The sequence below is a fragment of the Geotrypetes seraphini genome, chromosome 6 (genome assembly GCF_902459505.1).
Source record: "Geotrypetes seraphini chromosome 6, aGeoSer1.1, whole genome shotgun sequence".
NCBI lineage: Eukaryota > Metazoa > Chordata > Amphibia > Gymnophiona > Dermophiidae > Geotrypetes > Geotrypetes seraphini.
In genome coordinates, this window is record NC_047089.1 from 66481242 (window position 1) to 66506130 (window position 24889).

At 40.1% G+C, this 24889-nt stretch overlaps 1 protein-coding gene across 1 annotated transcript in view; it reads left to right on the plus strand.

The window, feature by feature from the left end:
- NUFIP1 (nuclear FMR1 interacting protein 1) overlaps positions 1-24889 on the plus strand; it is an 82073-nt gene that overhangs the window by 50329 nt on the left and 6855 nt on the right. Inside the window, exon 9 of the mRNA XM_033949165.1 lies at positions 18826-19052. Coding sequence (XP_033805056.1) covers positions 18826-19052 — 227 coding nt within the window. The remainder of the gene's footprint in view (positions 1-18825; positions 19053-24889) is intronic.

Genomic DNA, 24889 nt, shown 5'->3' on the forward strand with positions numbered 1-24889 from the left:
AACAGAACAGTTGGAAATCCACCACTGTGCCAGCCACATATGTGCAGTATCTTGGCATTGTGAACTACACTGAAGATGCGATATGTAAAGGATTTGTTAGGTTATGTTATTTTATATGGGAAGTTTATATATGATGCCATCTTGGAGCACAATACCATATAATACTACTACTACTACTACTATTTATTATTTCTATAGTACTGAAAAGGCGTACGCAGCATTGTACATTTTAACATACAATAGACAGTCTAATTTAGACAGGACATTATAGAGTTGGGGAGATTATGGTAGAGGAAATGATACTTGGGTATAGGTATCTGACGTTAAAGAGTTGAAAGCAGTTTCAAAAAAGTGGGCCTTTAGCTTGGATTTGAACACTGCCAGGGATGGAGCATGACGTAATGATTCAGGCAGCCTGTTCCAGGCATTCGGCATATAAAAGTAAGTTCTCACGACAACATGACAATAGCCCAAAGAGTGACTTTATTATATTGGCCACGGCATAGTAACATTTCTTATCAAAATATAATTCATCCAAGAATCCAACACAAACATTTTACTCATTTCAATCATAAGATGTCTTCCCCTTCCCCCACTGAGAAACACTGCACCAAGACACATAGCACATGATATGAATAGTTTATAATATGTTTATCCAAACAGCACTCAATTTTTATATATAAATGTTCTTGTGAGGATCACCAGTCAAACTCTCACCAAGATATATATCAAGCTCAATATATACCTCAAACTCCTCACCTCTAATGTATAATCCCTAGTTCCTCAGACGTACCACCTGGGCTCAAAAGCTTTCACAGCCCTAGGCTTTATGTACTACCTCCTCACTGGAGCCGTTATCAATTTTTACTCACAAACTTTATTTTTAAATTTTTATTTAACAACCTTTCTAGCATATTTCAAGGGTACTTAGCTTTTAATTGTGGTCATTCATAATCCTCATCTGTCTTTTGCCATATACAGGACACAGACCCTAGAAATCCGCCCCCATCAGCCTTACTTTCCAATTATTTGGGATGCTAAGCACCACTCTTGCCCTTCATAACAAATCAACAACCATGAGGTTTTGAGCCAGATCTTTAAGTTCTCTGTATCATGTAGACGAGCGATACTTCAGAAAAAGCTACAGTGTGTACCACAGATCTCGGCCCCTCTCTTGGCTAGATCTCTATGCTGCATGTGCTATTTTTGGCTAGGACATTTGTCCTCAGATGAATCGGAGTAGGTTGAGATTTGGCCAGATACTCTAATGCAGACCCCCAACTCAATAGCGACCAGCCGCTAGCATATACCAAGTTAGACTTGGATATTCTGTGCTGGTGTCCAGACATGGCCCAGCTCATATCCACAGCTCTTTCTGCCCACAGGCTGAATATTGAGTGACAAGTATTTATTCAGTGTCTGTCTTCTGTAAATGCATATATATTTTTCTGAGGATTTTACACTGTTTTGTAGGATTTCTTGTATTTCTGTGTATTTTTTCCCTTAGTTTATTTTGATTGCCTCAATTTTAGTGGTAATATATTGTTGGCTGGTGTAGCAGCTGAGAAGTCTTGGCTCTGTGAATGTGAAGAGCAGCTGTTTGTAGCTGATGCCTTTTCTGCCTGAAATGGTATCTGTGCCCAGTAACTCCTGTGAATTTTCTCTCTCCAAAAGCAGGGTTAAGTGTACTTGGTTTAGCAAGACTGGTTTTTTCCTGAAATTAAATTATTATTATTATTATTTTTTTTTTTTTGCTGCTTGTAGAGAACATGGCTAAGTCCATTTCTTAAGCACAGCTGCTTATGCTTGTTTGAACTGCTGTCTCTTAGCACTTCCCAACTTGCTGCATAACAGATGATGTACTACAAAAATTAATCTGTAGGCACTGTGATACTCTAAAACAGATGACAAGACTTTGGGAAGCAATTCTTTCTTCATGATATGCCTTGTGATTAAATCGTCTAACTTAACCACTTACTGATCTCTTATAGAGACATTATCTATCTGTAAATTGGCTGAAACTTAACCTAGAAAAGACCATGTGGTTTGTTTGATTTTTAGTTATTGGAAAAGATCTAATTTTACCAGCAAGTAATGTTACTGTTGCCAGGGTGGTAGTTCCTCTTTTTACAATATGGTATGCAGTTCAGGAATCTTTTTAATTTTTTTCTGATTATTTATTAAAACAGCCAAACATACAGTATAGAACAGACCAGAAACAGCAATACAAATTTGTACCCTCTCTCTTTGATACGATGCAAGTAACAAAATTATTAAACTGATCGAACTCCACCCCCCTTGTAACCACCTGTATCTCCAATCATATAACTATGTGGATCAACCATGATACGATATCAGAAATTTTGCCCCCAACTCTCATCCCTCTGAGCATAAGGTTTAATCTATTACCGTGTTTCCCCGAAAATAAGACAGTGTCTTATATTCATTTGGGGCCCCAAAAAGGCACGAGTTCTTATTTTCGGGGTATGCACATGACCATCTCTCCCTTCCTCTCCTTCACCCCAATTCTTCCTCTTTCCTTTCTCTCCCCCACATGTGCAGCATCTTTCCTCCCCTCCCATCCCCCTGTGCAGCAGAAGTTAGCCCAGCTTCTATCCTTCCCTCCCTCCCATCCCTTGTGCAGCAGAACCCTTGAGCACCCCCACCCCCACCGCACAGCTGAACCCCTGCTGACCCTCCATCCTTCCCTCCCCGCCGGCCGCGAGTGAGCCCTACTTTCAACTGAAGCAGCATCGGGCCGGCAGCACTATAAACAGGCTGCTTGATCTTGTCTGTCAGGGATTTCACTCTGCCTTGTTACTGATGATGTTATCAGTAGCGCAGCAGAGTGAAATCCCCAACGGAGGGAGGTTCAAAATGTTCCCAATTTGGGAATTAGGACCCATCCTATTTCATATGTTGCAGTAATGCATGATAGAAGAATAAAATACACCCCCTGCCTCCACCACTAGCCCAGACCCTTTCCTTTAGAGTATACTTTTGCAAGAGATCAGGAAGGGCTCATTTTCACAGAAATAAATCCATCTGGGATGGCCCATATTCTTCTGCCATTTCTGTTAAAGATAGAAATTTTCCTTCTTCTAAGAATTGTCCTGTTACAGGTATGTAAGATGCCCAGTGCCTAATGTTTATATCTAGGATCCATATGTCTCAGGGTAAACCCTTCAGCCACCACTACAGGGGTTTGCTTGAAGTAGAATTGTCCACAAAAGAATCAAGACCTAGTCTCAACCCAATGGTTCAGAGCAAGGTCAATTAAAGGGATGAACCTACCCCACAATCTGGCAGAGCACGCCAAGAGTGAGCTAGGGAAGGTGGCAAAGAGAAACATCCCCCATAAACCCAGATTCCATTTGTACCTAGCTCTTACGAGAATCTGCCCTCCATGCTAACAAAGCCCATAACTGGTAAATCCTTTTAGATTTGACGCTGTGTATAAATACTGTTATATGTATTTGTGTTTTAATTAGGCAGATTAAGCCTTCTGTTAAGATTGCATAAATTATAGTGTTATTCCATGTAGATTATTGTAACATTGTTTACTTAGGTCTTCCTAAATAAAATTCCTCATTTTCAAATGGTGCAAAACAAGGCTGCTAAGTTGATAATAGGCAACAAAAGGTGGGACTATGTCCCCATCCCCCCTTGCAAACACTACATTAGCATCCGGTTCACTTGAGGTTCAAAGAAGGATGACCAAAATGATTAAGGGGATGGAACTCCTCTAATATAAGGTAAGTCTTAAGATGTTAGGGCTCTTCAGCTTGGTAAAGAATAGTACTGCCCGATTCAGGGAAAAATATTTTGATTTGAATCGCCCTGTTGAATCGATTTTTCAATTCAATTTCAATGACACAACTTTTTAAGTTTAAACATTTTATTTAACCAAGGCAATATCATGCCAAAAACAGGAACATCCAATCTATAACATAGCTTTAAAATTAATTATTAATATGGGTGGTACCAGCAGGGAAGAGGGTCGGAGAAAAGGAGAGGCGCCGGTGCCGGCTGCTTGCCTACAGGATGTGCCTCTCTCCCTCTCCCCATTTTTCCCTCCTCCCCCAAGTCCATCTCTTCCTTTCCCCTTTCCATCATCTCCCCCTAGTCCTCTCCCTTTCCGGTCTCCATCATCTCGCCCAAGTCCATCTCCTCCTCCTCCTCCCCCCTCCACCCACGCATCTACCTTTATTTTGTTGTAAAATTTGTTGCCAGTGGCAGTTGTGAATCTAGCAATCCACAGAGCTCTCCTGCCACCGCTCCTGGCGTCTTCTCTCCACTGCGGCCCGCACTCAGTGACAACTTCCTGTTTCTGCTGGGGTGGCCGCAATGGAGAGAAGACACCCAGTCTAGTGTTAGAGTAGCTCTGTGAATCGGATTCGCTACAACCACCTGACAACAACTTTTGCATCAAATTAAAGGTAGATGTGTGTGGGGGGAGGGGAAATTAGATAAATGCTATTGGAGGGAGAAGGGTGACAGGATTGATTCCACCAAAGAGTCCGCTGAAAGAACTAACCAGTAAAAAAATAAAATAAAAGACAAAAGAGAAGAAGCCAGGGAGATGTGGGCTCACCTTGCTGCTGATCTGCTCATACAGGCCAGCTCTGATGTAACTTCCTGTTTCATTAAACAGGAAGTTATATTAGATGGAAGGACTCCGGCAGAGGAAAAGCCCGAATGGGTCTCCGCAAAATAGAGTGGTGGCAAGGAGGCTGGTGCCACCGCTCATGAATCAGTGAGTCCACTTTTTTCTGGAAATGAATTGATTCAAATTGATTCACCCGAAGTGAATCGGTGAATTGATTCGAATTGGAAATCAGGCACCTCTAGTAAAGAGACAGCTGAGTGGGGGAGTATGATGGTGGTCTACAAAATTCTGAGTGATGTAGAATGGGTAAAAGTGAATTGATTTAGTTTATTCTTTCAAAAATTACAAACACTAGAGGACACTCAGCATTACATGGTAATACTTGTAAAAGGAATAGGAGGAAATATTCTTCATTCAACAAATAGCTAAGCTCTGAAACTTATCACCCAGGGATGTGTAGCAGTGGTTAACATATCTACATTTAAAAAAGGTTTGGTAAAGTCTGTAGTCCACTGTTGAGATAGACATGGGGGAAGCCACTGCTTGCTCTCAGATTTGTAGCATGGAATCTTGCTACTATTTGGGATTCTGCCAGATACTTGTGACCTGGATTGGCCACTACTGTTCTTAGGTAACTGTTGAAAATGCTAACTTTTTCGTAAGGGCCCTCAGTAACTAGCACCATGCATTCAATTTACATGTGCTCTTGCCCAGTACTAAAATATTAGTTTGATCTTCTTTTGGCAATAGCGGAATCTTCAGATGTGTTAGATTTTGCCAGGGCCCAAAAAATATGATGCGAGGTTTCATCCATAGATATGGAAATACTGTGTAGATGAATTACAATTTAATATCAAATACAAAAAGAACAGAAGATGTTCAAAACCTGGTTGTTGGTCAGAAGCATTATTTAAAGCTAGTTTTCAGAAGCATGTGGATGGGACAGCGTGAGAAGGGTGGGTAAGTTATTAGTGTAATCATTTGGAATTGAATGCAATTATGTATTTTACATTTTTAATGATTTGTATTAATTAATCATGGTGTTTTATATGTTTTTAAGAGAATAAGCTGTCGTATACTGGCTTTGCTGGATAAGCGGAATAGAAAGGATAATTTAAACAAAACTAAGGGCTCTTTTTACTAAGCTGCGCTAACGTTTTTAGGGCACGCACTACACGCTAACGCCTCCATAGAGCTGGCGTTAGTATTTTCCGTGTAGCGCAGGAGTTAGCGCGCGCTAAAAAAATAGCACAGCTTAGTAAAAGGAGCCCTAAATTAAAATCTGGGATTTATCGAAGGTTTTCAAACATGTTGAATAGTAAAAGCAGGTTGTCTGTGAAGATTTGCTTTCTGCCCCTATTTTAATTTTAATCCTATGTTTGAGATCCCTGCCAAAAAGTTTTCTAGGTATCCTCTGGCGTTTGCTACACTTATACTTGGTATAACCAAAAAAGGTCAGAACTGCAGAAGTCTGACCTACCCAGTAAATCCTCTGCTCCACAGGGGAAATCCAATCTTGATTTTTGTGACGGGTTCCTGCAGTTCAGGGCGACTGCTGATAGTTTTATGGGTTAAAAAGTAAAAAGGAACTCTGTATTGCTTTTATAATTACTAGCACAGTGCAGGATTTAAGGAGAACAGCATCTAGTTGTTCCATCAGCAGTTACTGCAGATCTTACCTTGCATGTTGCAAGAAAGTATGGGAAAACCCCCATCTTAAATTGCATGTGCTGATGTGTTGGCTCTCTAAAATTTCCAATACATGTTCGTATATGTGCCCTGGTGGTTGCTGTAGAATAGTTGCACTGCTGTGAAAACATTAATATTAAATGTTTTATGAGACTCATAGGGAGGAGTGGAAACCAGGAAATAGAGATCTTTCTTTGTGACAGGAAAAAAGAAAGGAATTTTTAGAATGTTCAGAGCTAGCTTTCCTGTCATACTCCCTGAGGTAAGTTTAGGGTTGCATCTTCAAACTTACTCCATAAAATACAAGAAGAAAAAGAAGGAAAAGGATATTAGAACTTGAACTACAAGAAAAAGGGAAACTTGTAAAGACCTATTTAAACTGTTCTCCTTCAAGGGAAAAAAGAAGAAAGAAGATAAGGACAGTAAAGAAAAGAAAAGGAAAAAGAGAAGAGAGAGGAAGAGAGATAGACAAAAAGAGAAAAATACATAATAGCTGGTGTGTGGTTTCGTGGTAATCTCTCGTAGGGGGGAGGAATCTTTGCTCGTGGAATCACTTTTCACATAACATTATACTCCCATATTAATAATATCACGATGATAAAGTAAAAGATGAAAAAAAAAAAAAAAGGGGGAAACGTTTTAAAGTTTTAGAATATAAGTAAAGATAAACAATATCTGTCTGTGATTTCATTAATGCTTTCAGTTTCTGCCAAAACCAAGCAGCTAATTTTGGTCGCAGATTCAATTGAGGCATAAATCAAAGATCTTTGCTTGGACTCTAACCATCGGCTTGCACTACTGGATGCAAAGAAACACATTAAAAAGGCTGTAAAACCAGAGACAAAGCTGCAAGTAAAGATAAACAATATATATTTATTTGTTTTTACAATAAACAATTTATATTTAACAGGAAAAAAAAAAAAGAAATATATATATAATAATAAAAAGATATTAAAGATTTAATAATATTGAATATAAAAATTTTGATATATTAAGAAATATATATGAAATTTATTTAGTTAATTCATGATTACTAAAATATATGAATTATTACTTACATTTTAATATAATTTTAATATTCAGATGACTTAAATTGAATATTGAAAGTTTTAAGGTCTTCTTGGAGTGTGTTATTGCTGATCTTGATATGCGTGAGGCCAAGTGTACACAACTTTTGTTAATTGGGGAGGGATGGGAGGGGGATGGGAAAAGGGGAATGGAATTAGATATAAGTAAGGAATTGATAATAAGAAAAGGAATAAATATTAAACATGTGTGGATGTCTGATCTAAACTTTTATTATAGAGTTCTAATTCAAACATTACTTATTAATTTAGATGGCTCTTAAAATTTATTCTCTTAATGTCAATGGTCTTAACCATCCAATCAAAAGAAAGAGAATACTAAATTTTCTTCATAAGCAAAACGCTGACATATATTTCATACAAGAGACCCATCTGACAGGACTTGAATCTAATAAACTAATAGGGGGTTGGGTGTCCAAATGTTTTTTTGCACCTGCTATTGGTAAAAAAGCGGGAGTAGCTATTCTCATAAATAAGAAATTCATAGCAGATTTCAAATTAATAAAATTTGATCCACTAGGAAGATGGGTACATATTAAAATGAATCTGAGAAATACAACCCTGGATTTATTTAATTTATATGCTCCTAATTCAAATCAAATGGAGTTTTTCAAAAATATTCAACAGATATTACTACCACTGGCTGCTTCTAATTTAATAGTAGCTGGAGATTTCAATGCTGTAATGGATCCTATTTTGGATAAAAAAACCAAGTAAAATTATGAAATCATTAGGATTAGACAATTTGATACAATCTTGTGATTTAGTTGATATATGGCGTATCCTTCATTTTAATGATCAGGAATATTCTTTTTGTTCTCAGGTCCATAAATCCTTTTCAAGAATTGATTATATATTTGTTTCTAATAATATTGCACAAAGAGTGATAAAAGCAATTATTGATCCTATAATTATTTCAGATCATGCTGGTGTGTGGGTTGATCTGCAGGATGATATATCAGTTTTTTCTAAACCAATTTGGAGATTTGATAATGCTTTGCTTGCAAACATGAACTTTATAGAAGATATTAAAGTAAAAATGGATGAATTTTTTCAAATTAATAATTCAGACAACATAAATATTGAAATTTTATGGGATGCTTATAAAGCAACAATGAGAGGAAATATTATATCATATTCCGCATATAAGAAAAAACAACTTAAAAAACAATTTATAGAATTGGAGCAAGAAATTAAATTACTAGAACATAAATTAATTATAAAATGGGAACATGATACATTACAGAAATTATTAAAAACAAAAGTTAAATATAATGAGATTTCTTCTCAATTTGTAAGAAAAGATATGTTCTATAGACAAGTACAATATTATGGAAATTCAAATAAGGCTGGAAGATTGTTAGCAAATTTTATTAAAGCAAAAAAAAGAAAAACTAAAATAATTGCAATTAAAGATAAGCAGGGCAATACACACACCAACATTGAAGAAATTATAAAACAATTTCTTGATTTTTATAAGGATTTATATACTTCTAATACTTATGAAAATAAAGAACAAGATGGTTTAGAGTTTTTAAATTCATTTATTGGACCAAATGTTCCGGATCATATAAAAAGAAGCTTAGAAGAACATATATCTTTAAAAGAAATAGAATCAGCATTGAAGGCTCTTAGAGTTGGATCCGCTCCAGGTGGAGATGGATATACTGTTGAATATTATAAAACATTTCAAAATACTTTATTACCTTATCTATTAAATTTATACCAATATCAAATGAATAATGGAAATATATCAGGAACTATGGCTGATTCTGTTATAATTGTCTTGCCAAAACCAAACAGGGATCCGACATTGATAACAAACTATAGGCCTATATCTTTGATGAATGTAGATGCTAAATTAATTGCTAAAGTGCTAGCTATAAGACTAGCAAAAGCTCTTCCTTTTATCATTGATGTACATCAAACAGGATTTGTTGCTAAAAGACACTCTTCACATAACACTAGATTAGCATTTCATTCTTTAAATTTAGCAAAAAATTTGAATGATCCAGCTTTTCTAATATCATTAGATGCAGAAAAAGCATTTGATAGAGTAGAATGGAAGTTTATGTATCAAGCTCTAGAATGGTTTGGTGTAGGACCTGGTTTTATTAAAATGATTCAAACATTATATAGCTCCCCTGGAGCAAGATTAAATATAAACAATAACTTATCTGATAAATTTAACTTGCTAAGGGGAGTTAGACAAGGTTGTCCTTTATCTCCCTTACTTTTTGATATCGTTCTGGAACCCTTATTAATTGCAATAAATCAAACTAAGGGAATAAAGGGAATCACATTTTCTAATTGGGAATTTAAATTATCTGCGTATGCAGATGATATTTTATTATATTTAAGAGAACCAGAAGACACCATTCCAGATCTACTTAACTTAATAGAAAAGTTTGGAAAGTTTTCTGGATATAAAATCAATTGGGAAAAATCTGAAGTTCTTCCAATTAATATCCATTGTACCAAAGGATTATTTGATTCATATTCATTTAAATGGAAAGAGGAAGGACTAAAATATTTAGGTATTCTTATAAAAAATACAATTGATGACACAGTAAAAGAGAATGAAAAACTTTTATTAAAGAAAATAACAGAAATGTGCGAGCAATGGAATCCTTTACATCTTTCTTGGTGGGGAAGAGTTCAAACAATTAAAATGATGATTTTACCTGTGGTTTGTTATCAAATGAGTATGATCCCAATATTTTTTCAGGGGTCATTTTATAAAAAGTTAAACAGTATACTAACAAAATTTGTTTGGTTTGGGAAAAGACCCAGAATCGCTTTAGCATCATTACAAAAAACAATTAAGGAGGGAGGGGTAAATTTTCCAAATTTCTATAGGTACCATCAAGCCTATATTTTAAGACAGGGTATGTATTGGATCCTCCCAGATCTCATGGAAAATGTACCTGATTGGTTATATTTAGAATGGCGCCTCATGTTCCCTTTACATCCAGAACATTTCATTAGTATAACAATGCCCAGGAGTTATAAAGATCATAGAATTCTAATAGATACATGGAAAACATTAAGATTTATAAACAATTTATCAACAAATCCATTGGTTAAATCTTTAAATCAATCTATTTGGGTAAACTCCAGGATCAAAATTGGTGGATTTAAAATAGTATGGAAACAATGGATAATAGCAGGTATACGTACTTTAAAAGATGTAATAATAAATGGATCACTGCTTAGTTTTTCACAATTGCAACAAAAATTTGGATTAGAAAAAACACAATATTTTAAATGGATGCAATTGAAGCAGGCTATTCAGGAAGGGTTCCCTGAATGGAAGAATCTTAATACTCAATATAGTTTGCCAATCCTTTGTTTTCAAGCAGATTTTCTAGGACACCAAGCTGCAAAATGGTATAAGATTATATATGAATTTTCAAACAAAAAAAAGAGAACAGGACTTAGGGACATTTGGAGTATTGAGATAGGACAGACAATTTCTGCATCTCAATGGCAAAAATTTTGGTCCTGGAGAATACATACTACAAGGTCAGCATCTATGAGTCAAACATGGATGTTTTTATTACATAGAGTTTTATGGACTCCTACAAGATTACAGAAATTAGATAGTAGTAGATCTAATAGATGCTGGCATTGTAAGATAGAAGTGGGGACATTAGATCATTTATTATTCTTTTGTCCCTGTATTAATTCCTTTTGGAAATTAATTTGGCCCCAAATTAATAAATTATTAGAAAATCATGTTGGACTATCATATGATACAATATTATTTGGAACAACAATGAGAACACAGAGTCCGATATCAGCTAACAATAATAAACTTTTATTAATTTTAACAGGGGTCGCCATTCAGCAAATTACTCAGAATTGGAAAGATTACACTAAATTAAAATACACTTTCTGGTGGAATTCAATTTGTCATATATATAAAATGGAAAAAGTAATGGCATTACAACAAGGTTATATTAAAAAATTTAATAAAATATGGGGACCATTGACAAATTATTCTACTGATCAGATATCATAACACATGTATAGAACATATAGAGGGGGTAGGGAAGGGAAAAATATTGTAATAATAATATGATATAAAATTTTGATAAAGGGTTTCTTTAATTTACAATGTAAGAACATTTATTGATAATTTCAAGTGTTTCTTCATAATTGAATGTAATACATGTATTTCACTTGATGTAAGAATTTAAAAAGAATAAAAATTATTTACAAAAAAAAAAAAAAAAAAGGGTTGCATCTTCATACAGTTCAACGTTGTCAGAAGCTGTCTTTGATGCAAAGGTTAACCGTGCTACTATAGTGCGCCAGTTCTCCCTATGCCCAGTTTTCCTCTTATTTGCACACATTTTTGAGTCTAGGTTCTGTTTTGCTCATCACAGTTTTAAATTGAATTTCCAATGCTTGCCTTGACTTCAACAGATCCTTATAAACCTCCATTTTTAAAATAAGGCTTCAAATAAAATTGTTAACTGGAAAAGAATTTGTTTCGCCCTCTCTTGTGTTGTAAGAATGAATTATCTTCGTTTTCAGAATGTTCTTAGAGCTGCTTAGAGAAGCCCATGGTTGTTGAAAGTAGATGGAACAACAGTCGCAATCAGATTTCATAAGCACGTTACAGGGCTTCAAAGAAGGTTTGGATAGGTTCCTAGAGGATAAAGGGATTGAGGGGTACAGATAGGAGTAGAGGTAGGCTATAGGGATAGTCAGGGACCACTGCTCAGGCAATAGGCCTGATGGGCCGCCGCGGGAGCGGACTGCTGGGCGAGATGGACCTCTGGTCTGCCTCAGCAGAGGCAACTTCTTATGTTCTTAAGAGTCAGAATATTGCTATATTGTGGAATTGCTTTCACCTGACTATATGAATGTCTATGAGTCAGACATTTTGGAAGCAATCCTACATTTAGGTGGGAGCCTATTCTAATCTGGTTGCCCAAATTCCCTTATAGAATAACCGAGTATCAGTGCACCTAACACTTTTACACCTCCAGTACACCAGCTGTAGACCTGGCATAATAGCAGTTCCATAAATTTGGCAGGGACAGTTGCAGAATGTGTGCATTTATGCACTATTTAAGTTACATATAGTCTTGTGGAATACTGCTTAGGTGCCCTGCTGGTACTTGTGCACGTAAGTGCACACTTACGTCTGTTAGTATTGGTTTTCTATGCATTCATGTGGACAGGGGGTGCATAAATGTGGGTTCCTAAATTATGCTCTAGAACAGTGTCTCGCAATCTTTCCGTCCGGCAGCACACGAAACCCAGTGCCCCAGCCAGAAGGCGGAAGTGCACGGTCTTCGACGCAATGCGGAGGCCCATCTGGCCATGACCCGCTTCGGTGGAGAGATTCAGGAGGAGAGGAGGAGGTGCGGGGAGAGCAGAAAAGACGCCAGCGAGGAGGAGAGTAGGCTATCAGCCAGCGCAGATGACGCTCCTCCTCGCCAGTGTGTCGCGGCACACCTGAAATCTCAGGAGGCACACTGGTTTGCTGCGGCACACAGTTTGCGATACACTGCTCTAGAATTTCCTTTTTTGGGGACTTAACTTTTGAAAAAGAATTGTAGTAATTAAATTTTTACATCTCCTGTATTCATCTTATTTTCAAAGTTGTGCAGAAAAGCATTGTGTGGAGTTGTCAGCTTCGGTTTCCTTACGGATTCATTGAAATGCACAATTTGACCATCGGTGCCTACCATTTTGCACATAGCTGTGTGTAGAATAATGGCTCAGCACTGGAGAAGAGCCCAGGAAATAGGCTAGCAGATTCTTGTCTTCTAAAAGTGTGATTGCATAGTTCCTAAATTTAGCCTTTGAATTTCTGTCAAACAGAATTACTCTGTCTCAGCTCAGTGACAGATCTGGCAAGCAAGAAGTGACTGCTGTTTTTGAAATTATACAGATAAAAGACATTTGGCAGTGAATTATTAAAATCTCCCAGCTTTATTTTGATTTTTATCATATTCTTAAAGAGATGCTAGTGCCTAAAAGTTTTTGGAAAAAAAAATCATTCAGTGGGGCATCCCTACATCTCTCTCTCCTCTAAGAACTCTATAGAATGGAGGAATAGCTTAGTGGTTAGAGCTGGGTAAGTCACTTAACACTTCATTTTCCCATGTAAACTGCTTTGTGTAAAATCACACAGAAAATGGTATATCAAGGGCTAGGTTCACTAAAGTCAGCGATCAGCGACGATCGCTGCTAACAGATTCACTAAACGGCCCACCGCATGTTTTTCCACTCGAATGCCCATTTCCCGATCCGGCCTTGCAAATTAGTAAAACTCCATGCAAAATAGCCAAGCGATTGATTCACTTACATTGCTGGGCTATTTAGCATCGGGATTTACCCAATCCTAAAACCCGATTGCTGTAGACCTGTCGGTAACTATGTTACTGACAGGTCTGCCGAGGTGGTTTTTTTTGTTTTTTTTCCAATAGCACAGATATTTTGCGTGTACGGCACACACAAAATATCTGCCCCATGGAAAAAATCCCCCACTGCTACCAACGGCCTTCCCCCCAATTGCCCCTGACAATTGCCCCCCTCCCCCCCACCAAACCCAGCGACCCATCCTAAAACAAATGGCAGGAGGGATGCTCACTTCCTCCTGCCACAAAGGCGCCTGCTCTCCCCCTCCCTCTCAAAAAACAGCAGGAGGGATGCCCACTCCCTCCTACCTGGAAAGACTTCCCCCCCTTGGGAGGAGCCCGAGGTGTCTGAGCCAGTCAGGGCTTTAGGCTCCTCCCCGTGCATTACATGATGCACCAGGGAGGGGCCTAAGGCCCAGTGTCATCGCAAAAATCGGAGGAGCAGGAGGTGTCTTCAGTACCTCCTGCTCCCAACTTCAAGGTACGGGGCATGGGGGCCAGGGAGGGGGGCCTTCAGTGGCAGGAGGGAGTGGGCATCCCACCTGCCTTTTTTTTCAGGGGGAGGGGATGGGGAGAGGTCTTTCCAGGCAGGAGGGAGTGGGCATCCCTCCTGCCGTTTTTCTCGTTGGGGGTGGATAGGAACAGGCACCTTCATGGCAGGAGGGAGTGAGCATCCCTCCTTCCTTTTTTTCAGGGGGAGGTCTTTCCTGGCAGGAGGGAGTGGGCTTTCCTCCTACCGTCTTTTTGAGGTTCAGAGGAGGAAGCGGTGTTACCGGGGGAGGGCTTTTTTAATGGGACAGATGGTGCGTGTTAAGTCGCGCAGAACATCTGTTACATTAAAAAAATTCAGAAGCCCTGACAGCAGTGGCAGGAGGTTGCTTCCCTTGCCACTACTGTTAGGGCTTTGCACATGTGTCAATTGCTCACTGAGTTAGCCTAGTGGTTAAAGCTATAGACTCAGCACCCTGAGGTTGTGTGGTTAAACCCTTTGCTGTTCCTTGTGACATGATATAGCATAACATAAAAGACCGTATCTGGCGAAAGACGTAAGAAGACTTGAGGCGGTCCAGAGGAGGGCGACGAAAATGATAGGAGGCTTGCGCCAGAAGACGTATGAGGAGAGACTGGAAGCCCTGAATATGTATACCCTAGAGGAAAGGAGAGACAGGGGAGATATGATTCAGACGTTCAAATACTTAAAGGGTATTAACGTAGAACAAAATCTTTTCCAGAGAAAGGAAAATGGTAAAACCAGAGGACATAATTTGAGGTTGAGGGGTGGTAGATTCAGGGGCAATGTTAGGAAATTCTACTTTACGGAGAGGGTGGTGGATGCCTGGAATGCGCTCCCGAGAGAGGTGGTGGAGAGGAAAACTGTGACTGAGTTCAAAGAAGCGTGGGATGAACACAGAAGATTTAGAATCAGAAAATAATATTAAAGATTGAACTAGGCCAGTTACTGGGCAGACTTGTACGGTCTGTGTCTGTGTATGGCCGTTTGGAGGAGGATGGGCAGGGGAGGGCTTCAATGGCTGGGAGGGTGTAGATGGGCTGGAGTAAGTCTTAACAGAGATTTCGGCAGTTGGAACCCAAGCACAGTACCGGGAAAAGCTTTGGATTCTCGCCCAGAAATAGCTAAGAAGAAAAAAAAAAAAAAAAAATTTAAATTGAATCAGGTTGGGCAGACTGGATGGACCATTCGGGTTTTTATCTGCCGTCATCTACTATGTTACTATGTTATATACTGCATTGCCCAAGGTACGCTAGATAGAGTCCGCCGGGATAGATAGGGAAAAATGCTTGAGTCTGAATGTAACCGCTTAGACAACCTCTATAGATAGGCAGTATATAAATAACATAAGTAAAAGCTAAAAAAAAAATCAAATAAAGGAAATTCAGCAAGATCAGATTAAAACACAATGAAATCAAGCAACAGGCAAGTTGATAGTAGATATTTTTAGCATTTCAGAAGTACACATTGCATTGCCAGTCACGTGTAGTGGTTTGTTCCTGCAGTCTTCTGGGTCATGAGTAGAATATTTTTAAGCAGAGGGGGAATAAAAACTACAGGGATGTGCAAAAGATAAAATCCTAGAAATAGTTTTTCAAAAGTACAGGGAGTTAGAGTGAAATCTGATCCTCCTTACTTCCTTTCTCCATGCCCCCCTTCTATGTGCACCATGTTCTGGAAGCAGCCTATTTATTAACAAGAAGCTTAATGCAGTAAGCACTGTGTTAGAATGCTGTACTAAATTTCGGCCTACACCATTCTAACGCAAGTACAAAAAAATGTTTATTTCCGATGCAGTATACTAATGGCATGCAAATTACCTCTGTATTCAAAACTGTGTGCTGTCAGAAAAAAATAGTGCTTATGTTCTTATGTTCTTATATCTCCATGGTAATATGAAGCCCTTTGCTTTACTGAGACTAAAATATCTCACTTCCTATCTGTGCAAAACTGAAAATGTTTTTTTGAGTTGTGGTTTTTGGTTTTGTTTCGTTTTTTAAATTATTTGCCTTTCTGTCAATGTGTAAGCCAGTTTGCCAGATTCTGCAATTAGGGCTGTCTAGAAAAACCTAAAGTTGGAAAAACTGTGTACATTGAAGTTTTTCCCATGAATTTGATTGTGCTTGATCAGAAAATAATATTTTTAATTTTTTAAAGCCCATCCTAGCGTCGCTTAAAGCCACTAATTATTTAAAGCTCCATTTTTCTTAAAATTTACTATTGTTTTTGCTTAATGGGGCAAATTTCTTGGTATTATAGCTATAACTTTTTTTAATTTTCACACTTAGCAATAATACATTGATAAAAAGACATTTTATGCCATGAGCAGCTGAGCAGCTACATCAGGGTACTCCCCCCGACATTGGCAGGAGGGATGCCCACTTCCTCCCGCCAGAACCTCTGAAGCACCCCTCCCAACTACAATAGGCAGGAGGGATGGCCACTCCTTCCTGTCTGCAGGCCCCCTAGAACCCATGACCTCCCCCCAACAACTGATACTCCCAAACCCCCCACCCTGACATCCCCCCCAAGCGCCAACCCCCCCCCCCAGTACCTTTTGTAGTAAGGCCAACCGGAGGGATGCCTACATGCTCTGGCTAGCAGGCCCACCTCTTCACAATGGCAGGCCTTCCCCTTTCCGGTACATCCTGGGATGCACCGAGGAGGGGCCTAGGGCCCTGATTGGCCCAGACCCCATAGGAGAGGCCTTAGGCACACAGGCCAAGCAGGGCCTTAGACTCCCTTTCTGGTGCATCCTGGGATACATTGGGAGGGGCCAAGGACTCCCACTGTTCTTTGCTATATCTTTTTGCCAGCCTGAGCTAGCATAAAGATTTAGTACTAGAAAAAGTAAAAAAAAAATATCTGCACTAGATTTTAGGAAGGATTTTCTTTTTTGTACATTTGATCAATTTTTTTTATCAGCAATTTGTGGGTGTTTTGCATGCCCAGTCCAGTGCTGCTTGTTAGCACAGTGAGTTTACAATGATTTTCCTTTGCTAATATTTCTTTTTTTTTTTTTTTTTTTTTTTAATCTTTATTGATTTTTAATCTAAAACAGTGTCAGACAAATGAACAAACAGTAGGTATTACATACATTACACTAATATCTGTACAGGTAACATCTTATTGCATTGAGAGTATGATTAGCTTAGGAATAGTAAAGAAAAACTGCACTAAAGCATAGCACAGTTTACTGTAGTGGGGCTTGACTATGATAATGTATTACATTCCTGCTTCTGTTATTTGCTTGGTGATTCTTCTAGACATCCCTGTGCTCCAGTGCAGTGACATAGTGAGGGGGGGGGGGGCTGAGGGGAAGGGCTGCCTCAGGCAATGTCATGGCGGGGTGCCGGAACCTTTCTTCCTCTTTGCCTGTCCACCCACCCATCTCTTCAAAATCTTGGTGGCAGTGATCAACATCTAGCTGCTGCTCACGCCAGCCTTGGCCCTCCTTCTATGTGACTTCCTGGTTGCAAGATCAGGAAATGACATCAGAGGAAGAGCTGAGGCCGGCACAAGTAGCTGGTAAGGGATGCTGCTTGCCGCTGCTGGAGATTTTGAAGTGGTACGCTGAGGGAACACGCAACGGGAAAGAGGTATGCAGTGGGGTGAGTGATGTGGAAGAGTGCAGGGGGATGCACAGTGATGCAATGCTGGGTGTCTCCTTCACTCACTATGCCACTGTCCCAGAGGAGTTCATATTGAGCGCTCTAAAAATAATACAACCTTTGTGGTGCTATGTACATTAGCACGTGAAGCAGTAATATACACTAATCAATTACAAACTTCCCAGCAAAGTACAGAAAGGGCTCAAGTTTCTTTTTCAAAATTGTTAAGTCTGACTCCCACCCCCTGCCAGTAGCATCTGGTTCCTCATGATATCTGTGCTGCCTTTGTGGAGTCTGATTCAGGCTTTGAAAGGGAGATCAAAATGTACATCATATACAATCCAGATTTACATGTAGTTCACAGCTTTACAAAGGATTTCAACAAGCATATACTGTGTTTGTATTTTTTTATATATATATCTATATATATATAATAATAATAATAACAATTTATATACTGCAATACCGTTAAGTTCTATGCGGTTTACAATAGATTAAGCGAGGTACAAATTGATTGAATTTAAGAGGGGAGAAGAGAAGAGTAATAGGACCGGAAATGCGTTGTTGAGGAGAAAGAGATTAATAGGACAGAGGAATCACTATGGAGGAGAAAGAAGATGAGTGGGTCAGTCGTCTAGAAACTTTAGGAACAGTTGAGTTTTTAGACGTTTTCTGAATTCCTCATAAGTAGTGGGCGAAAGCAGTTGATCTAGGTCTTTACCCCACAATGTTGATAGATATATATATAATATAGATAGAGAAATAGATAGATATGACACACACAATCTACATATGTATGTATAATATATATCTGTTTCAGCATGATTATTTCTGATGGGAAAAACACAGTATGTAGATTTCTAAGGCCCACAATTGTCATGAAAAGTTTTTGTTTTGGGTAATTACCTTTCTGTTCTCTCGTTCTCTCTTTTAATAATAGAACTTCCTCTCAAGACTGTTGCGAAGGTATCGGAGGAAAAGAAGAGCTTCTTGCAACCACTGCCAAAGAGCCTGGGTAGCAGAGGCCTGGTGGGTGATAAAGAAAATCACCTACATGCAAAGACTGGACGCAACGAGAGCAAAACTCTGAACAGTAGGACACCTAGGGATAGAGAGACACCTCTCCCTGATGTACCAGAGAAACGGCGGCCTACGCTGCTGGAAATGGTAAGTATATGTCTGTTTATATGAGACCTGTCTAAGGAAGCTTATTCTACTACTAGTTATCATTTCTATAGCACTGCCAGACATATGCAGCGTTCTACATTTAAACATGTAAGCTTGTGTTGATAATCAATCCCCAGTACCCACTTTATTTCAGCCATAATTGTAGTTGGGGTTCTGGCTTCCTTGAAAATTATTACATTTGTTCCGGGAGTATAAGTCAATTTTGCATATGGTAAAACGCCTGGTACCTAATGATTTCTTTTTTTTTCTTGTTTTTGGATGGATGCTGCTTATATGGTACTCATACTTTTATGAGCCCTCTAGACACACTAGACACTTTTTCAGCATAGTGAGTCAAAAGTAAAACAATACTTTTGGGTCTTTGGTCAAAACACTAAAATAATATAGTGACCTTGGCAGGTAACTTAACTGTAATAGCAAGCCTCAGCCATCAAATCATAAACGATTGGGACTTGATGATCAAATGTATTTATCCTGTTAAAATATTGTATACAAGTCAGTTAAATTTGGCCTCTCAACCTGACTAAAATTTATGCAATGTGATTTTAGCAGGCTGGAAAGGGGCTGTGTCAGAGGTGTTCTGGCATAAATTCCATTTTCAGTGGGTAATGTTTTGAGCATAGGGACTTCCCGAGGAGGTCATTTTAGAAGCACAACTTTATTAAATTGCTATTTAAAGGTGTAAAACCTTTGGGGTGCATAATTTGGAAAGGGCTGGATTGTGGGAGTAGTTTTGTTAGGTGCATAAATTATTCCAGATTTTAAAATGGGAAATATGCATAGCTAAAAGCTCGATAACAGCAATTACACTGCCCATGGTAGGCATAAATATAATGTGAACCTGGGTTTTTCATCATTGAAGAGCTAATTGTGCTTAACTCTTTGACATGCAACACCAAAGAGAAGAGGAAAAGGGATGGGATTTGATATACCCCCTTTCTGTGGTTACAAAGTGATTTACATATTATATACATATGCTTATTTTGTGCCTGAGGCAATGGAGGAGTAAGTGACTTGCCCAGAATTCCAAGGAGCTGCAGTGGGAACTGAGGCCAGTGCCCCTGGTTTTCAGTCCACTACACTAACCATTAAACAATTCTTCCACTCCTTAATACCTGGCTGCACTTAGGCATGCATCTTTGTAAAATACAGCATTGCACACACAAGCACCCACATTTACCATGCAAGGAGGAAAATTTTGTAAGTGTTGCTTATTTCTTTTTACACGTTTCGGCCGTTAGAAGCTGGCAGCAGATGAATTGAAGTAGGTTCTAGTGGTGGGTGGAGGGATGGAACAGAACATAGAATTGGAGGTGGAATACTACCTTGCAATGACACAAGGAAGGATGAAGATACAGGTTAATATTTTTAAAACCAATAGGAGGAAATATTTTTTCACTCAATGAATAGTTAAGCTCTGGAATGCGTTGCCAGAGGATGTGGTAAGAGCGGTTAATGTAACTGGGTTTAAAAAAGGTTTGGACAAGTTCCTGGAGGAAAAGTCCATAAACTGCTGTTGAGACAGACATGGGAGAAGCCACTGCTTGCCCTGGATTGGTGGCATGGAATGATGCTATTATTTGGGTTTTTGCCAGGTACTTGTGACAGATTGGCCTCTGTGAAGGTGGAATACTGGGCTAGATGGACCATTTGGTCTGATCCAGTAAGGATATTCTTATGTTCTTAAGTGTCCATCTGTAATACAGAAAGTATTTTTCAACATACTGTATATTGGACTTTTGCATAGCCCCTTCAGGATCTCCCAAAAGGCAGTAAGTTCATTGCAGAGATACCTAGCAAAACATGTTTTTTCCATCTTCCCAGAAATCAGCTAGAATGTATTTCCTTCCACCTGCCATTCCAGGGTAGAATAATGCATACCACAGATCTCCACAGAGAGAGTCGAACACTTACCCACCCTAACAGCTCCCTCAAGTTTCAAGTTGATTTAAAATTTGATATACCACTTAATTAACGTCTAAGCGGTGTACAATGAAATATACACATTCAAAAATCAGGGATATCACATACTAATTCACAAACAGAGACAAAACAAAACAGTAGGAAGGGGGTGTGCTCTTCATGTGACATTATAGTTAAAGGAATTAGACTATGATTCCACAGTCAATTGTAGTTTGCTTATTTATTTAAAGAACATATTGCCGATCAAATACGCGCAGGACAAATGTGTATGCACACACCCTATGGTCATATGCGAACACTGTGCATGACGTATGCACATGATGTGCACACGTTGAGCAAAATTTCCATTGGAATGACCATTGCCCAATTGCATGCAGGACAAATGTGTATGCACATGCCCTGCGATCATACACGAATGTCACGCATGATGTACACATGTGACATGCGTGTGACTTTCGCACAATGAGCAAAATTTCCATTGGAATGATTTTTTCTCATAGCCCTGGGTTACGTGCGTGCATTTTCCATTACCATGGGTTACATACACGCATACACTTTAGAAAGTTTGCAACTGCCGTACCGCGCATGTGCGAGTGCTTTCCCGCCCAGTCTAAGGCACGGGTCTCCTCAGTTCTCAGTTTTCTGCGGAGCCGAGAAGTCCTATTTTGACGTTCTGTGCTAGACTCAGTTCTACTTCGTGCCTTCTCTCACCGCGGCTCATGTTTTATTTCTTTTCAGGGTCGCATTTTATTTTTTTTAAAAAAGACTTACTTTGATTTTTCTTTCAGTCATGGCAGGGCCTGCCTTGCGGCCTCAGCCCGCGGGCTTCAACCTAGCTGCGGCTATTTTCCCGTTTATGTCCTGGCCGGTCACAGGCTTCAAAAATTGTAGCCGTTGCCAGCGTGCGATCTCCCTCACTGACCCACATCAGTGGTGTATTCAGTGTTTGTTACCTGACCATCGTCCAGAGCCATGTGCCTGCTGCGCTACCCTTCAACCTCCTGCCCGCAAACATCATCAAGTTCAGGTGGAAAAACTTTTTGGAGGTATGGATCCACTTGCCACGACCTCGACCTTGAATCCGGTAAAGCTCACAGGGGTTCCGCCTTCAATCTTAATCAAGCCATCCTTGTTCGGTGGGTTCTCGTCCTCGAAAAAATCTGCTAAGTCTTCTCCTGAAGAGACGTTTGCCTTGCTGCCTCCCTCGGTTGGATCACCAGTTTGGTAATATGCTTACCAAACATACTCCTGCCTTGACTCTGCTTCCTGCAGTCCAGCCTGAGCACTTAGCAGTATCACAAGGAGTCAAGTCCTTGGCTGTGCCTCGAGCTGATCCTCTTCACTCTATACAAGGAGTCAAGTCCTTGGGAGTGCCTCGAGAGGATTCTACACATACTATGCAAGGAGTCAAGTCTTTGCGAGTGTCTCATCTGGAACATAAGCACACTACATAAGCACGATACCCATGTGGGATCCCTACGAGGGTCAAGATAAGGAAATTGGGTCATTAGGGCATAGACAGGGGGTGGGTAAGCAGAGTGGGCAGACTTGATGGGCTGTAGCCCTTTTCTGCCGTCATCTTCTATGTTTCTATGTTACTCAAGGAGCCGAGTCCTTGTCAGTGCCTTGAGATACCTCGACACCAGACGTTCAATCCCTTTTGGTGTCTCGATCTCCAAACTCCAGTCCTCCCTCCGAGGCATAGGGCAAAGACTTCAAGACTTTCTTCTCAGCGAGACCTGCCTGGTTCGAGGCACAGTTCCCCACATCAGTCGAGGCATCCATTGAGGCACAGATCCTCTTCTCGAGACAAGCCTCGTCTCTCCAGACCTCAAGACTCTTTGAGTCCTCCAACTCCAAAGTCGAGGCACCACCTCCAGATACCTCTGCTTCTTCTCCTACGAGGGATTATGTCCATTCACTCAGTGAGTCGTCTATACTTGCATATTCAGGCCTCAAGTATCAGTACACCAGAGAATCTTCACCTTAGTTCTTTGCCTTGCGAGGCACCTCGAGGTCACCTTCTTCCCCTCGAGGTCAACCTTCCTTGGAGCAGATATCTTTTTCTTTTCCACGTCAAATGAGTAAGGACCTCAGTATTTGGACTCTGATTCCAAATACTCTCAGGAATATTTAGAAGAAATGGGTATGTCTCGTCCTCCTGCAGAGTCTCTCAAATTGCCCATTAATAGACTTCTTTCTCAAACCTTTAAGAGAAATCTTGAGACACCTTATTCCATTCCCGCTGTCCCAGGAAAACTGGAGTCTCGTTACAGGATGGCCTACTGCAAGGGCTTCGAGAAATCTCAGTTATCTCAACAGTCCCTTCTTGTGGAGTCTTCTCTGAAAAACACCAATCCTGCCAAAGTTTATGCCACTGTCCCTCCTGGAAGAGAGGGCAGGACCATGAACAAGTTTTGTTGCCATTTGTATCAAAATTCTCTCATGGCAACTAGGGATTTTTGAATTACAATTTTGTTTTCATTTCTTATTTCAACTATTTGGTTGACACACTGCCTGAATATTTCAAATATATTCCTCAACAACATCTTCCAGGGTTTCAGCAGACGATCACCACTCTGACTCAACTCCGCATGCATCTCCTTCAATCTTCCTATGATGCATTTGAGCTTTCCTCAAGGGTCGCTGCCTTTTCAGTGGTGATGCGCAGTCTTGCCCGGCTCTGCACTATAGACATGGACCCCAATCTTCAAGATCGTCTGGCCAACATTCCTTGTCAAGGCAGTGAATTGTTTGATGACTCTATCGAGTCAGCTACTAAACGATTGAACATGGGAAATCGTTTGCTTACATCTCTCATCCTAAGCCTAAACCTTCTACCTCTAAAGGCTTCAGACCTCTTCCATCTTACCAGAGGTGTTTCCCACAGAGAGCAGCTCCTTATACAACCACAACAGCAACAGAAGCAGCAGAAACCTCAGACCTCTGCTGCGCCTAAGGCCTCTCAGCCTTTTTGACCATTTAATACAGAGCATATAACCTCCGTCGTTCTGCCTCTGTCCTCTCCCCAACCCTGATTTCACAAAAATCCCTTCATACCCTACAACAGGGGTGCCTAATAAGTTGATCGCGATCGACTGGTAGATCACCAAGGCAAAGTGAGTCAATCGCAGAGCCCATCCCGGGCTCCGTGATAGACTCGTGTTGCCTTCACAATCTACCAGGCCGATCAGCCTTCCTCTCCCTGACGTCAATTCTGCCATCAGAGAGGAAGTTCCAGGCCAGCCAACGCTGCCTGGCTGGCCCGGAACTTCCTCTCCGACGGCAGAATTGACGTCGGGGAGAGGAAAGCTGGTCGGCCCAATGCAGGGAAGCAGGGAGAGCTTGGGGCGGCAGAGGCTTTGGGGCCTGTTTCCCGATGGTGGCGGCGGCTTGGGGGCCTATTCCCCGATGGCGGTGGCAGTGGCTTGGGGGAGGGCAGGGAGAAAGAAAGAAAGGGGGCAGGCAGGGAGACAGAAGGAAAGAAGGGAAACAGAAAGAAAGAAAGGGGGCGTGAAGAGAGAAAAAAAGAAAGGGAGGCAGGGAGAGAGGAAGAAAAAGTTGGGGGAGGGAATGAGGTCTGGAGGAGAGGTAGCATACAGGCTGAAAGAAGGGAAGAAAGATTGGATGCACAGTCAGAAGAAGAAATTGCAACCAGAGACTCATGAAATCACCAGACAACAAAGGTAGGAAAAATGATTTTATTTTCAATTTAGTGATCAAAATGTGTCCGTTTTGAGAATTTATATCTGCTGTCTATATTTTGCACTATGGCCCCCTTTTACTAAACTGCTAAAAACTGCTATCGTGGTTTAGTAAAAAGGGAGGGGGGTATATTTGTCTATTTTTGTATGGTTGTTACTCAGGTGACAGTGCATAGAGTCAACTGCCTT